The sequence below is a fragment of the Benincasa hispida genome, chromosome 7 (genome assembly GCF_009727055.1).
Source record: "Benincasa hispida cultivar B227 chromosome 7, ASM972705v1, whole genome shotgun sequence".
Taxonomy (NCBI): Eukaryota; Viridiplantae; Streptophyta; class Magnoliopsida; order Cucurbitales; family Cucurbitaceae; genus Benincasa; species Benincasa hispida.
The window spans coordinates 42255810-42270194 of record NC_052355.1 but is presented as its reverse complement, the minus strand read 5'-3'; the positions used below and the strand labels follow the sequence as shown (position 1 = coordinate 42270194).

Here is a 14385-nt window from a genome sequence, read left to right as displayed (position 1 = left end):
CCTTGAACAAACTTCAAAAAATGGGCCAAGGAGTAGAGTCAATTCTACTAATTTTAACTCTCCTCCTTAGATCAAACATAACAGCCTTACGTAATTAAGGAGGATAATATATAAATGATACTTGGTTGGTAGTTGGTGTAACCTATTAAAGGTGAGGAGCCTTGTTGCCGAATTGGCAACCACTAGAAGTGTCACTCAATGATCAATCTACATCCATCTAGCACAATGATCAATTCACACGTTCACCAAAAAGAAAACACCACAACTCAATTTTAGTACATAAGAAATAACCATATTAAAGGGAAAAAAACCTTGAAAAGGACATAGCTCAACTTCTCATTGTTTTATTCATACTATTCTAAATAAATTATTATTTATTTATTTATTATTTGATTCCTATAACAAATTTACACTAATTTAATATTAATTTATCAAATACCATGACTATTTTTTTTTATAGTTTAAAATTAAAATTTACTAAACACTATTTTACTTATTTTCAACAAAATTGCCAACAATTATTTTAAAAGTTACAACAATCTCAAATGAAGCTTTAATATTGAAAATTTATCGAGAAGATCTTTTTTTGTCTGATAAATTAAATTTGAAATCAAGTGATAATTTTCACCATCTAATAAGTCTACTTTAGTCATTATAACTAAATTACAACATTTTTATATGCTTTTGCAGAGAATACATGTGATCACAATTTAAAAAAAAAGATTAAAATGTCCATAATAATAATATATATAAAGAAATGGAGAACAACATCAATGTTTTTTTTTATGTGAATCATAAAAATAATTATTTTTACGTACAAGAATTAGAGGCTTTAAAATACAAGATTGCTATAAGTTTAATGGGAAAAATAGATAACATCAACTTTTTTTTTTCTCCCTTCAGTTTTGTCTGTCCTTCAATCAGAACAAAATTTGATCATTTTCATCTTGTATAACAAATAATTTCTATCTTTTTAAAATATAATTTAAAGAAATAAAATGTATAATTGGTAATGTAAAGAAAATTATAAATAAATAACTTATAAAAAAAATCATAAACTCAATATCAACATATAAATAATTAAAACCTAAGTCAAAACGAGTGTAACTTAACTTATATAAACATATGCTAAGTATGAAAAAAAAAAAGAGTTAAAAATTACTTTTGGTCCCTGAACTTTCTCAAGAGTAACAATTTAGTCTTTGAACTTTGATTTTTGATGATTTAGTCCCTGTATCTTTCAATTTTGTAACGATTTGGTCCCTAAACTTTAGTATGTAACAATTTAGTTCTTGTACTTTTAAAATGGTAACAATTTAGTCCCTCACGTAAAAAAAAATTAATCAAAGTTAGATATCAATTTTTAATATTTTATGATGTAGACTTTATATTTTGTAAAAATATTGAGTCTCTAACAAATTAAAGGTTTATGTATGCATGAAATCTCATTAAATTTTATCATTAATTTCTACAATAGGGACTAAATTGTTATAAAATTTAAAGTACAAGGACTATATTCTTATATAGTAACGTATAGAGACTAAATTATTATAAATTAAAGTTTAGATACCCAATAGTTATTTCTATTAAAATTTAGAGACTAAAAGTAATTAGTCTAAAAATAATTTGTGATTCAAATTCCTATGCACGATTTTTTTTGTTTAAACTTGCGCCTTGGTCTACATATAAAAAGCACTCTTTCTAAGCGTTTGATCTAATGGGCCGGTGCGGCGAATATGGAGTTGCGGCCCAATATGAGCACAACTCGTAGGATTTCATTTATTGAAAATATAAAAATATATATTTTTTTGTTTCACATGTATATTAGGCCAAAATATAAATCAACATAGCTTGATGCTAATTAGCTTGGCCTTTCTTTATAGAGGTCTTAATGATTCGATCTTCTATTTTCACTATTGTTAACTTAAAAAAATATATTTATATAAATTCTAATTAAGAAAATAAAAAAATTGCACTCTACACAAATAAAAAAAAAAAAATCGCAAAAAGAAGAATACCGTCTTAAAAAATATTAATATTAAAGTACCAAAAAAACAACTATTTTCTATCACAAAAATGTTAATATCAACACTTGCATTTTAAACTTAGATTGCTCTTAAAATTGTAACTTTTTTTTATAAAAAAATTTATAATTTAAATCTAATTTTAAAGTCAAATAATACATGTTTTGTGTTAGTTGAATTATATATATATTCATATTGGTTATTATACCTATCTTTTTTTGTCTTTAAATGGTAATTTTGACATTTATTTAATGATCAATGTCAATTTGTACCTTAATTAAACTTATTTTTGTACCAAGCTTGATTCCATTGAATTAATAAATTAATGAGTGAATTATTAAAAAGTTAAAAATAGTGTGGAATGTGTATATACTAATTACCGTTCAATTATAATTATTTAGTGTATAGGTTATTATTTTCTTTTTTTTTTTGGGAGAAAGTTGTGGTAAATTTAGAAGAGATTTAACTAATTTTCTCATAAGTAAATAATTTCAACCAATTTGATAATTAAGTCTATAGATACTACTTCCATATTCAATTTTTTTTTATATTTTATTTTATTTCCTATCTACCAATTTAGAAAACCAAACTAAAATTTCAATCCTAAAAAGTAGCTTTTGAAAATTTGTTTTTGTTTTAAAAAATTAACTAAAAATTCAACAATAATTTTCCTAAAAAATAGGAATGAAATAGATTTAATTTAAAAAAAATGAAAAGTGGTTTAATATTACATAATTATCAAATAACAATATCTAAAAGATGTATTAAACGAAAATTTTTTTACTAAGAGACAAGAAATACAGAGGGTGAATGAAAAAGTCGACACGTAGAAATCTACAGTGATTTCCATCGCAGAGCTCTGAGTCGTGTCGTAATTTCGCGGCCTCTTGTTAATGGCTACGGGCTTTTGGCCTTTTGTTCCTACTCTTACACGCAGAATAGGAACTTGACGAAGAAGAAGAGGATGATGATCGGTTTGAGCATTCAAGGCCTATTAGATTTGTTCGTCGCCGGAGTTTCTCTCGTCATCGGTTTGGGAATTTTCGCTCTTATTGCTTCCATTCTTTGCTCTGCTGCTTTCTTGAACTGTGCCAAGGATGTTTCCTAATCCAGCTTTCCATCGGAGGTACGCTATTCTCAATTTTCATCGTGTTCCGATTCTTTTCGTTGTCTGTTTGTTCTGAATCTTTAAGAGTAATATTGATTTCAACGGTAACAAAAATGGCAAGTTGAATTGATTGCTCGTTTGTTGCTTTTTCTTCCTTCGAATTTCACCGGGAAAAGATCGAATGCTTTGGTAATTAAACTTTGATTGATGAAAGGGAAGGGATGGATGCAATTGGATTTGAGGAATTCTGTAATTAGTTTTTCTTTTTCTTTCTCGAATACACCATACCACGGATCCCATCCGGATCCGCGACGAACCCTAGAGGTCTGTAGAACCCTAGCACGCGAGGCTCCGAATACAATGCGATATTGAAAATGCCTTTACGAAGAAGGTCCTCGATAATCCTCTCAATCACAGCCTTACCTAAACCAAGCCCTTGGAAGGAAGGATCCACCACCACATCCCATATAATCGCGTTGAACACGCCGTCGCCTGTAGCCCTAGCGAACGCCACCGGCCGTTGCGTTTTACCGTATTGGATCCAGAGCAAGGCGTCCGTGTTCTCCAACGCGATCCTGATCTTATCCGGATCGCGTTTGGGGAATCCGACGGCGGCGAAGACCGAGTTCAGATGGTCGAGGTTGAGGTCGGAGACGGTACGGTGAAGCACGAAGCCGCGGGATTCGAGGTCCTTGTCGGAGACGCTATAGCTAGAATTCGCCGGCGACGCTTGGGCGGAGGCGGAGACGGCGACGTTACGATGATGGGGGAAGATGGGGTTAGTGAGACGAAGAGAACAGGAGAAAGGGGCGGAGGTGATGGCGGGGAGTAGCATTGTTTGAGGAAGTTAGAAAAGAAGAAGAAGAAGAAGAAGAAGAAGAAGAAGAAGACGGAGCAATGGGAGAAGTGAAAGTTATCTGAAAATGGAAGCAATGGTTGGTGTAAGGGAAGCCATGGAAGTGAGTTCAGAGAGAGGTTGGAATTTGTGGTGGTAATGGCGGCTTCGTATGTAAGATACAGAGCAGTCGTTTGGACTGGGAATTCTAGCTTTTCCACGGATAAGTGGGCCTTTCATTTCGGACGTGTCAACAAGAAATCACTCTTTGATTGCACTTTGATTGCATTTGTGTGCATTCCATCCGTTCATCATAGGCTATATTGACCTTTCATCGTTCGAGTATAATTTGTCTAGTGACAAACACCTCTAACGTCTTCTTTTTATTATTATTATTTTTTTGTGTGGAATGCTCGAAGATTGCTCGTACATAAAACCTCCCTATTTCAGCATATTGCTCACCACTTCACGATGGTTTGAACTCGAAAAGGAAAAGGAAAAGGAAAAAAAAGTTATGGACATAGCTGCAATAGTTGAAGATTTAACTTATAATTTGCCTCTTTAGTAACCATTTGGTATTTGAAAATTAAGTATCTCATTTTTTTTAACAATATTTTACATTTTTCTTGAGTAAAATAGTTAAGTTTTCAAAACTTAGGTTTGGTTTTTAAAACATTGGGAAAAGTAGATAATAAAATTTAGAAATGAGTGTTTATAAGCTTAATTTTCAAAATCTAAAAAACCAAAAATCAAATGGTTACTACCACAACGCCTTAACAATTGAAATATTTTATTATTTTAGTAAATTTTATTGTGAAAATTTATAAGAAATAGTTTTTTCAAGTTTTCACTCTATAAAATTAGCATGTTTTTTGAACACTCATTCAAATAGTTTTTCTGTCCATCTTGAACGAGATCGACATTGAGATTTACATCTTGCTTGTTAGCCATCAAGATTCAGTTAATATTTTCTATATAATCTTTCCTTATACCAAATCGTATATATTTTTAGATTTTCTCGCAAATAGCTTATCTTTACCAAATATTATAATATAATTTTTCAAATATTTAGCTCAATTTATATTTTCACAATTAAATGAATTTTTAAACTTTTAAATGAATTTACCAATTATACAAATTGATCTCAAGTGATTACATTTTAATTTTTAAAATTTTGAGAAAGATTAAATTTTGGAAAAAAATGGTAAGTTAAGAAAAATATATAAAATCTCGATATTACTCTCGGACATATTAACGCCAAAATTTTATATTTTTGAGCTTTCTCGATGAATTTTCGGACAAATTAGAATCGAGATTCTATATATTTCTCATATTTTATTTAATATTTTGTACATTTGTTTTTTTTTTCTCAAAATCTAAAAATTAGAAGTCAATCACTTGAAAACCATTTGGATAATTCAGAAATTCAATATAATTGTAGAAGAGAAATTGGACGAAGCATTTGAAAAGTTATAATATTTAGTTGAATTTGTAGAAATTATGAAAATGTATAAGATTTGGTATAAGATTTTGGAAAATTATATAATATTTGAAAAAATTCTCTATTTCTGACAATTTTCATTTTATTGTGTCAAAATGAGTTTAGTTGAATTGAATGAAATTATTTATTAATAATAAAAGGGTTTGTAGTTCATATGCCCCATTGTTCTAAATTACCGTTGATTTTTACCTTGAGATTGGTATGCAGAATGTATTCTACGTTGAGATTTTAAAAAGTTTTTGAAAGGTATATAACAGATAACGAAATCTGTATGCAAAGGTAAAAACTGCAATATAAAAAATGGTAAAGGGTAGTTCTGTTTTGGAACAACGGAAAAAAAAAAAGGAAAAAAAAGGAGGAAAAAAAATAGTGAAAACGGTTCATAACATAATATATATGAGCAAAACGAGTAAAAAGTTCACTGAAGTTATTATATTTTCCTCAACAATTCTCAAGCATTGAAACAAAATTCAAGCCTACAAATTGGAATATGTTATTGCTGATTAAGATAACTTTCAATGTCGTGTGTGTTTGGATTGGATCCTAATTTGGTTTTTGTACCGTTTCTTTAGATTGTCTTGTTGAGTTGAACTTTTAACTGGTACGCTTGCACCACCTTTAAGCAATTGAATTAACCCACTCAATCTATCCGAGTCTACCAGCTGTTCTAGAGATTGGAAAATAAAAAATATATCCCCCTATTTCATTAACACATTGGCACCTCTCCAATAATAACAATAATTAAGATAAAGCAATTTGAACGGCAAATTTTGATTTTTTCTTCCTTTACACCAACGAATTTCTATAAATTAGACTGTCTTGGTGACACCACACAAGTAAAAAGATACCAGAGTACCATAACTATTTTGCTTTTATAGTTTTTCAAATTTAGTCCAAGTAATCCTTTTCACATAGAAAAAGACTCTGTAAATTTGTTTTTATAATGTTTTCAAAAATTATAAAGAGAATGCTAGTAAAGGCCCCCTTTTTTTTTTTTTTTTTTTTCCAATCTCATTTTTGAAAAATTAATTATAATCTAACAGCATAATATTTTTCTTAAACATCTTTTTTAAGGAAATTGTTGGAAATAACCTTCAAAAGTTGTATTTTTCACAATTAGCATCTATTTTGGCATTTGGCAATTCGATCCTCGAGATTTAAATAAAAATTTATCTTCATATATCCAAACTATTGATTTTTTGGGCTTTAAGATTTTTTTGGGCTTTCTTAGGGTTGATTTCGGTCATAAAGGACCAAGAAAAAATCACTATAACAAATTGCCAAAAATGGTTGCTAGTGGGGTGTTCATGGATTGTATTGGGTTGGGTTGAAAGACATTTTAGACCCAATTCAATGTTCGGGTTAATTGGGTCATTTATTTAAAATTCTATTCTAAAAAGAAACAAAACGTAAATATGTAAAAATCTAATTTAATTATTTTCATATATTGAATAAAGATTAACAATTCAATTTCAATTTATATATTTATAGAGTGAAAAAAACTATTTTTAAGAGTTGTTGGAGAGTAAATTATTCAAAAAAAATATATTGGAATTAAATAAAATTAAATTCAATACATGCATAAATAATTGTATTATAAGTAATATTTTTTTAAAAAATTAATAATAAATTCGGGTTGATTCAGATTGGTTTGGGTTATATTAGGTGAACCCATAAACTAATCAAACCTATAAAATTTTCATTTATTTGAACTCAACCCAACCCAAATGAGTTGATAACCCAACTGGTTGGGTTGGGTTAATCGATTTTTTCGGGTCATCGGGTTTTTTGAATACCCCTAGCTGCTAGTTGTGAAAGATAAAAAGGAAATTGTCAAAAATAGCACATTTAAGTTTTTACTTTACAAAACTAGCATCCTTTTTTAAAACTTCTCAGTCTATCTCGGACGTCGACTACGAGATTTTAGTTAAAAAAATCAACTTTTGACTGTTTGGGACTTTCTCGGTACATCTTGCCAGATTATACACCGAGATTATGTGCATCTGTGTTAATCCGAAGCAAAATACCACCAAGATTTCATATGAAATCTCGAGCATAATTAATATCGAAATTCATATATTTGAGCTTTTTCGGTGGAATCTTGGGCAAGATTAACCTCGAGATTTTATCTATATCACAAATCTTACCCAATTTTTCGAAAAAATTCATCTTTTTCAAAATTAAAAAATGTTCAATCAATTTGAAAAATCTACTTTGATAATTGGAAAACTCCATTTGGATTTTTGGAAAATCATATAATTGTGAAAACAACTATGCTAAAAATTTGAAAAGTTACATAATAATTTGATATAATTTTAATTAACACAACAAAATTTGGAGAAAATTTGAAAATAAAATAAGATTTGGGATGATTACATAAAAAAAAATCAATAAATCTTGGTGTATCATTAGGCTGGATGTATGGTCTAAAATAACTGATAATTGAAAAAAAAATTGATTTTTTAACTAATTTCGGTGTTCGATATGAATCGAGAAAGACTATTTTTACAAATTTTTAAAAAAAGTGTCAATTTTGTAAGGTGAAGTTGTAAATGTGCTATTTTTTACAATTTCCATTCCCCTCTAGCTTTGCTTTGCAAAATCCAAGCCGATGGTGTGTGAAAAGCCGCTTGAAGACACGGCCATGACATGAAAACAGAGAGAAAAAGACAGAGAAGAAACTCAAAAGTTGGTATTATGCTTTTTAAGGATCGATATCTTTGATTATTATTACCTCCATCCACTTTCGTTTGGTTACTTGCTCTAATATTTTTATCCTCATACACCCAATGAGGGCTCAACTCTCTAATATTCTTTTTGGGTTTCGTTTGGGAAAGGGAAGGAAGACCCAACAACCAGACCAATATTAGTTGTTGCATCTTCTCTTGACTAAATCACTCTAACGCAGCCATGCAAGAAATCAGCTTCTTCTATAAAAATTGGATGCCCATTCCCATCTCTCCCACTTTCTTAAACCCCTAAAAAAATGGCAATCTCAAATAAAGTTTATGGAGTGATGATGATAATGCTTTCTGTTTTCTTTGTTGTGAGCCACAGCTTGTTTGAAACAGGGGAGCCCCGATTGACATTGGATTATTATGCCAAAACTTGTCCCAATGTGTTGCAGGTTGTGAGGAAAGAAATGGAGTGTGCTGTGCTTTCTGAACCACGCAATGCAGCTTTTGTTGTCCGATTGCACTTTCACGACTGCTTTGTTCAGGTTCATTTCATCATTCAATTCACTTTTTGTTTTGGTACATCTCTTTATTATACTGAAATTGTCTTGCTTCTTCAAATCAGAGCTTGCATTTTAAGTTTATGGCCTCACTTAGCTTTCGTGAAGCCGGACTTATTTGATAACGTTCTTGTTTTGGATTTTCGGAGTCTTAGTTCTTGTTTGTTTGTTGTTTTCTTTTTCTTTTGAAAAAGAGAACAAAAATATGTAAGGTAATTGTTTGTTTGTTATTACTTTTGGTAAAGTTTAGTCTCTAAATTTTGAAGTTTGTGTCTATTTGGTCGCTAAACTTTTAAAGTGATTATAAGTTCCTAAACTTTTAATTTGTGCTTAACAAGTCCTAATCCTTCAATTTTGTGTCTTATAGGTCCTTGATAAATTCAAAATATTTTTAAAAACTAATTGATCTATTAAGTTTGAATATGATATCTTATGAAACTTATAATTTTCAATTTTGAGATTAGCATATTTGTGATTTTAAAAGATTCGAATGCTCAGGGGTGAAACTTATAATTTTGAAAGTTTAAGAATCAAATAGACACAAATTTTGAAGCTCAGAGAGTAATGAAGTTTGAAACTAGAATTCCGTGATTTTTCCCTCTCAAAACTTGGCTTGAATTTTTAAATATTTTGTGAAAAAGTGAATCATAAAACAAAGAAGCTCATAGGTGGATGTATTGGTTTTTATCTTGTTTTTATTTTATCGAATTGAAAATATAGGCATGATATTCATGTGAACCGAACTCACAATTGTTAGGATTTGAATTAGGGGTGCGACGGATCGGTTCTGCTGGATGACACTATAACATTACAGGGAGAGAAAAAGGCTTCCATCAACATACACTCCCTCAAAGGCTTTAGAATCATTGATAGGATTAAGAACAGCCTTGAATCAGAATGCCCTGGGATTGTTTCTTGTGCAGATATACTCACTATTGCAGTTAGGGATGCAGTGATTCTGGTAATTATTAACCCAAACTTTAAGCTTTCAATTGCACTTCTTGTTTTTTGTTTTCTGAAATTTATGCTTGTTCTCCCAAATCCGTTAATATGATTTTCACATTTCTTAAAGAAACACTTGAATTCTTAGTCAAGTTCTAAGAACAAAAACAAAGAAAGGGGATAAAGGGACAAAGAAACTTATTTGTGGAAATAGTGCTTCTAAGCTTAATCTTCAAAAACAAAAAAACTAAGACCTCGTTTGGTAACCATCTTGTTTTTTTATTTTGGTTTTTGAAAATTAAGCTTATATTCTCTCATTTTCTTACCCTGGTTTGCATTTTTCTTAAATACAAGAGTTGAATTCTTAGCCAAATTCTACAAACAAAAACAAGTTTATAAAAACTACTCTTTTTAGTTTTCAAATTTTGGTTTGATTTTTAAAAATATGGGTAAAAAGTAGATAACAAAACAAGAAACCTAGAGGTGGAAGGGGTGTCTGTAGGCTTAATTTTAAAAAATTAAAAATAAAAAACCGCATAGTTACTAACCAAGGCTTAAATGGTTATTAAACGAGGAGGGGATTATGGAAACATATCATTGTTCTTACTTCTTAAAAATTATATTCTGGATCTAAAATCATTGATGAGTGTGACAAGTGCTAATGATGGAATTGTTTGCTTTGCAGGTGGGTGGCCCTTACTGGGATGTTCCTCTTGGAAGAAAGGACTCCACAACTGCAAGTTATGAACTTGCAAACTCAAATCTTCCCTCTGCCAATGAGGGACTTCTCAGCATCATCTCCAAGTTTCTTTATCAGGGTCTCTCTGTCACTGACATGGTAGCTCTATCAGGTATTACATTTGTGAAATTTTATCTATCAACTTTGGTGATAACTATTAGATTGTATAGTTTGGTTATCGAGTTTATGTCCCTAGACTTTTTAAGTTGTGTTATATATGTAGTTCTTATACTTTAAGAAGTGTCTACTGAATCCCGCTTCATTAATCTATGCAACTTCGATATTTTAACACTTTCTTGGCACATTTGCTGTTTTAGCTAGGAGGTGTGTGGTGGCTTCATTTTAAGAAGATTCAAACTTTTAATAATTTATGGAGCTAACAAGAATGACCTTTTTCTTCATTGGGTTTAACAATTGCAAGCAAAAAGAATGAATCATCAACCTTTGAAATGGTAATCAGTGTCTTGTTTACCGAGCTACTCATATTAGCGCTAACAATAAAGATCTAACAGACACGAAATTGAAAGTTCATATTCTATTATAATCTTTATAAAGTATGCGGACTTAGATAAACATAATTTTTGTGATACAGGACTAACTGACAAAACTTTAAAGTAAGTTCATGCAACCTTACCGTTGCCTTTCTAAATTTTGTGATATATTGAAAATGTTAGCAAAACTATGAAAGCTAAAACAAGTCATTTGTAGAAAGATTTGGGCCAGTTTAAATCTTAGGAAACAGAAGCTTATAAAGGTGAGTTTGGAACTTGTACTTTCCAGGAGCGCACACAATCGGAATGGCGAGGTGCGAGAATTTCAGAGAAAGGATTTATGGGGATTTCGAAGCAACTTCAGATACTAACAACCCGATTTCGAGGTCATATATTGAGAAGTTGAGGTCAATTTGCCCTCTAGTAGGGAAAGCAGCAGAGAACAACATAACAGCAATGGACAATGTGACACCTGAGCTGTTTGACAACTCTTATTTCCACATGTTGATGAGAGGAGAAGGGGTTTTGAATTCAGACCAGGAATTGTATTCAAGCCTTCTGGGCATGGAAACAAGGGCATTGGTGAAGAAATATGCTGCTGATCCACTTGCTTTCTTTCAGCAATTCTCTGATTCCATGGTGAAGTTGGGAAATATTACCAATTCTGATAGCTTTTTCACTGGGGAAGTTAGGAAAAACTGCAGGTTTATCAATACATGAGAACAAGGGGGGAAAATTATTTGTTGTGTCTCTTTTTTTTATAAAGGAATAGTTCTGATATTATACTTATAAAATGTTCATTTTGCAAATTGTATGAGTATGAGTGGGTCTGGGTGTAACCATTCTTAAAGCATAGGAGTTTGATGTAAAACACAGGCAAATCACAATGTATGCTTTTAAATTTTATATCTTCTATACATTATATATGAAATTCTGCATTTGTTTCTTTGGAATTTTGGTTCCTATTGACTACTGCTAGGAAATATTTTTCATATTGCGGCCCTCTGTAAAATAACCATTCAATTTTCTAAAAAGAATAAAATTACTTGCCACGTGGCAAAATTTAATTGGGCAATTGGTTGTCAGCATTTAAGATTTTTTTCTTTTTTTAAAAAAATTTTATTATTATTTTCTTAAGCTTCGATTTAGGAGAAATAAATGCAAAAAGAGTGGAGCAATTTTTTTTTTTTAATATTAAGTATTTGTCAAAATCTTGATAGTAGTTAGTAGAAAATGTTTGGTTGTTGGAAGGCGAAAACAGAAAATTGAAACTGAGGTGGTTGTTTTTAGATAGTATGTAACAATTTGAGTTCAAGAGGGGTATATGAATGAATCGGTATCACGGATCCTAAGGACATGAAAGTATGGTTAAGAAAGGTTTAAAGTTACTATCTATACTAACAAGGTGCACCTTTATTTTTTCGGTGGCTTAATCATAAGAACTCCAAGCACGTTTTATGTTAAAAATTTCTACAATATCATAAAATATAATAACATATAACAAAAATAAATCTAAAATACAATATCAAACTTTTTTGTTAAAAGTATAAATCTGTACTAAAAATTTTAAATTCAAACTACGAATTTCAATTTTTTTAAAAAACCCATCTCCTAAATGCACGTTATCTTAAATATAATAGAGAAACTGTAAAGGATGTCAAATATTGTGAATTGATTTTGAAAAATATCTACCTTTAATAGTGAGAAACGTGTGTATATCTATTAATTTATTTTTTCCTTTTTTGCCCTCTAACTAACTTGTAAGCCAACCTTCACGCCGTTTTTTTTGTTTTTTTTTTAAAAAAAAACTTTAGGTGGTTTATTTGTTAGTTTTGATTTAGATTCTTTTGGACCTTTGTTGGGATATTTTTATTTTTATTTTTTACTTGTTTTGAATTCTAACTAATATTTCATTTTAATTAACCTGCATAGTTTTAATTGTAGGGGTCTTTTTAAATATAAAAAATATTTAAAAGTATTTATACTTTATAACTTAAAGTTTCAAAAGTATAAACTTTTGTGGAGCTTTTTGTTATAAAGTGTAAATGTTTTTAGGATTTTTTTTTATTTATAAGAATTTACTTTTATTGTATTTAACCAACGTGTGAATTGCTCCTTGAAAAAAAAGGAGAATAAGAATACAAATTTGTGGCTTGAAGCTTCTCAAACAACCATTCGACACAAAGATGAATTGAAGTCCATTTTATCTTAAGAATTTGCCAAAACAAACTACTCGTCCACCACCGTCTCTGTGTTGTAGCCCTATCAATGACATCCTCATCTCTCTAAAACCTCCCATTGCAAGAACTCTACCTATCAAACACCTCATCTCTCTCTTAATTCTTCCTCCCTCTTTTAGATTTTGCTGTTTAGACTACTTTGCGAACATGATATCCATGCACAACTAATTAGAGTATTTTGTAGTGTGATAGGTGGGATGAAAATAATCAATACTCTGACTTTAATTTTAGTTTCTTTCCATGTGCCATGTGACTCCGATTTTGAACATTTCAGAGGGTGTATTGGGAGAAGTTGCAACTTGGTGGTAATGAAGGTATTTTCACAATTGACTATGCATAGGAATAGATCGAATAAATGTAACCTAATTATATATATATATCAAAGACAATGGATGCTTTCTAGTTTATGTTAGTTTTGTTGAATGTGACAATATCTTAACTACACCATCTATGTATGGTAACAATTAGGACATAAATGACGTACCTACAACACATCCACGACACAAGCTCTGTCTGGACAGTCACGGCAATGAATTTGGACAGTGGTGGGCTAGTCGACGAGGCTAAACTACAACAGAATAGGATGAACTCAAGTGAGTTAGTTGGATAGTCGTAGAGTGATAACTTGTACAAATACTATTGGGTGAAAATTTAGATTTCAAAATAAGAGGGAACCGACCTTTGGTTGGAGAATCTCACATTGGACAATTTTGATTTGGAAACCTCCTTTTTGTACTCCAACTTTGGGCTTTAGGTTTGGGCCCCAAGGGGTACCCATATTTTGGAGGGAGTGAGGAGATAGACCAATGTGGGCTCGGTGGACGTCCTACATGCGCGCCGCGGTCGGTCAACTGTTGCGATGTGAGACGTGTGTGTGTGATTATTATTATTCTTATTTTAAAATTGGAAAAAGAAAAGTCCTCTCCGGCGAGTCTTCTGGTTGAGTCTTCCACGCGAGTCTTCCGGCCCCTTGCACATTCTGAGGCTCTCCGTCTCTTTCTCACTTGATTGTTCCATGCTGAAAGCCTATAAAAGGCGTGACCCTCAGCAGATCATTCACACAACTTTTCACTTCTATTCGAAAGTTCTCCTCTCCTCTCATACTTTTTCGGCTGTTTTATCCTGGGGACGACGTGGCAGTATTCTTGACTTGCTTGCACACTTGGGCAGAGCCACAAAATGTCTTAAAGAGAACGAGCTTCGCAATTCAGCCAATAACGAGTTTCTGTTTTGTAGGATTTGTTCTTTGCTCAACCGCCGTGCCTTGACC

The 14385-nt window shown here is 31.2% G+C and overlaps 3 protein-coding genes across 4 annotated transcripts; 2 read left to right on the top strand and 1 right to left on the bottom strand.

Annotated features, from left to right (window-relative positions):
* The first annotated feature begins 2723 nt into the window (after positions 1-2723).
* LOC120081820 lies at positions 2724-3449 on the top strand. The gene is made up of 2 exons (XM_039036993.1): positions 2724-3150; positions 3309-3449. The coding sequence occupies exon 1, from the start codon at positions 2989-2991 to the stop codon at positions 3130-3132; it is 144 nt and encodes a 47-aa protein (XP_038892921.1). The 5' UTR covers positions 2724-2988; the 3' UTR covers positions 3133-3150; positions 3309-3449.
* LOC120081818 (peroxidase 11) lies at positions 3014-11785 on the top strand. 2 transcript variants are annotated; one of them, XM_039036991.1, is made up of 5 exons: positions 3014-3150; positions 8596-8688; positions 9473-9664; positions 10331-10496; positions 11165-11785. In XM_039036991.1, exons 2-5 carry the CDS (start codon positions 8611-8613, stop codon positions 11593-11595), a joined length of 867 nt encoding a protein of 288 aa, XP_038892919.1. In that variant the 5' UTR covers positions 3014-3150; positions 8596-8610; the 3' UTR covers positions 11596-11785. The 2 variants fall into 2 exon arrangements, with proteins under 2 accessions (XP_038892919.1, XP_038892918.1); XM_039036990.1 differs by lacking the exon at positions 3014-3150 and having other exon boundaries at positions 7661-8688.
* Positions 3251-4417, bottom strand: LOC120081819 (serotonin N-acetyltransferase 2, chloroplastic). The gene has a single exon (XM_039036992.1). It carries the CDS (start codon positions 3965-3967, stop codon positions 3386-3388), a length of 582 nt encoding a protein of 193 aa, XP_038892920.1. The 5' UTR covers positions 3968-4417; the 3' UTR covers positions 3251-3385.
* Positions 11786-14385: the final 2600 nt, after the last annotated feature.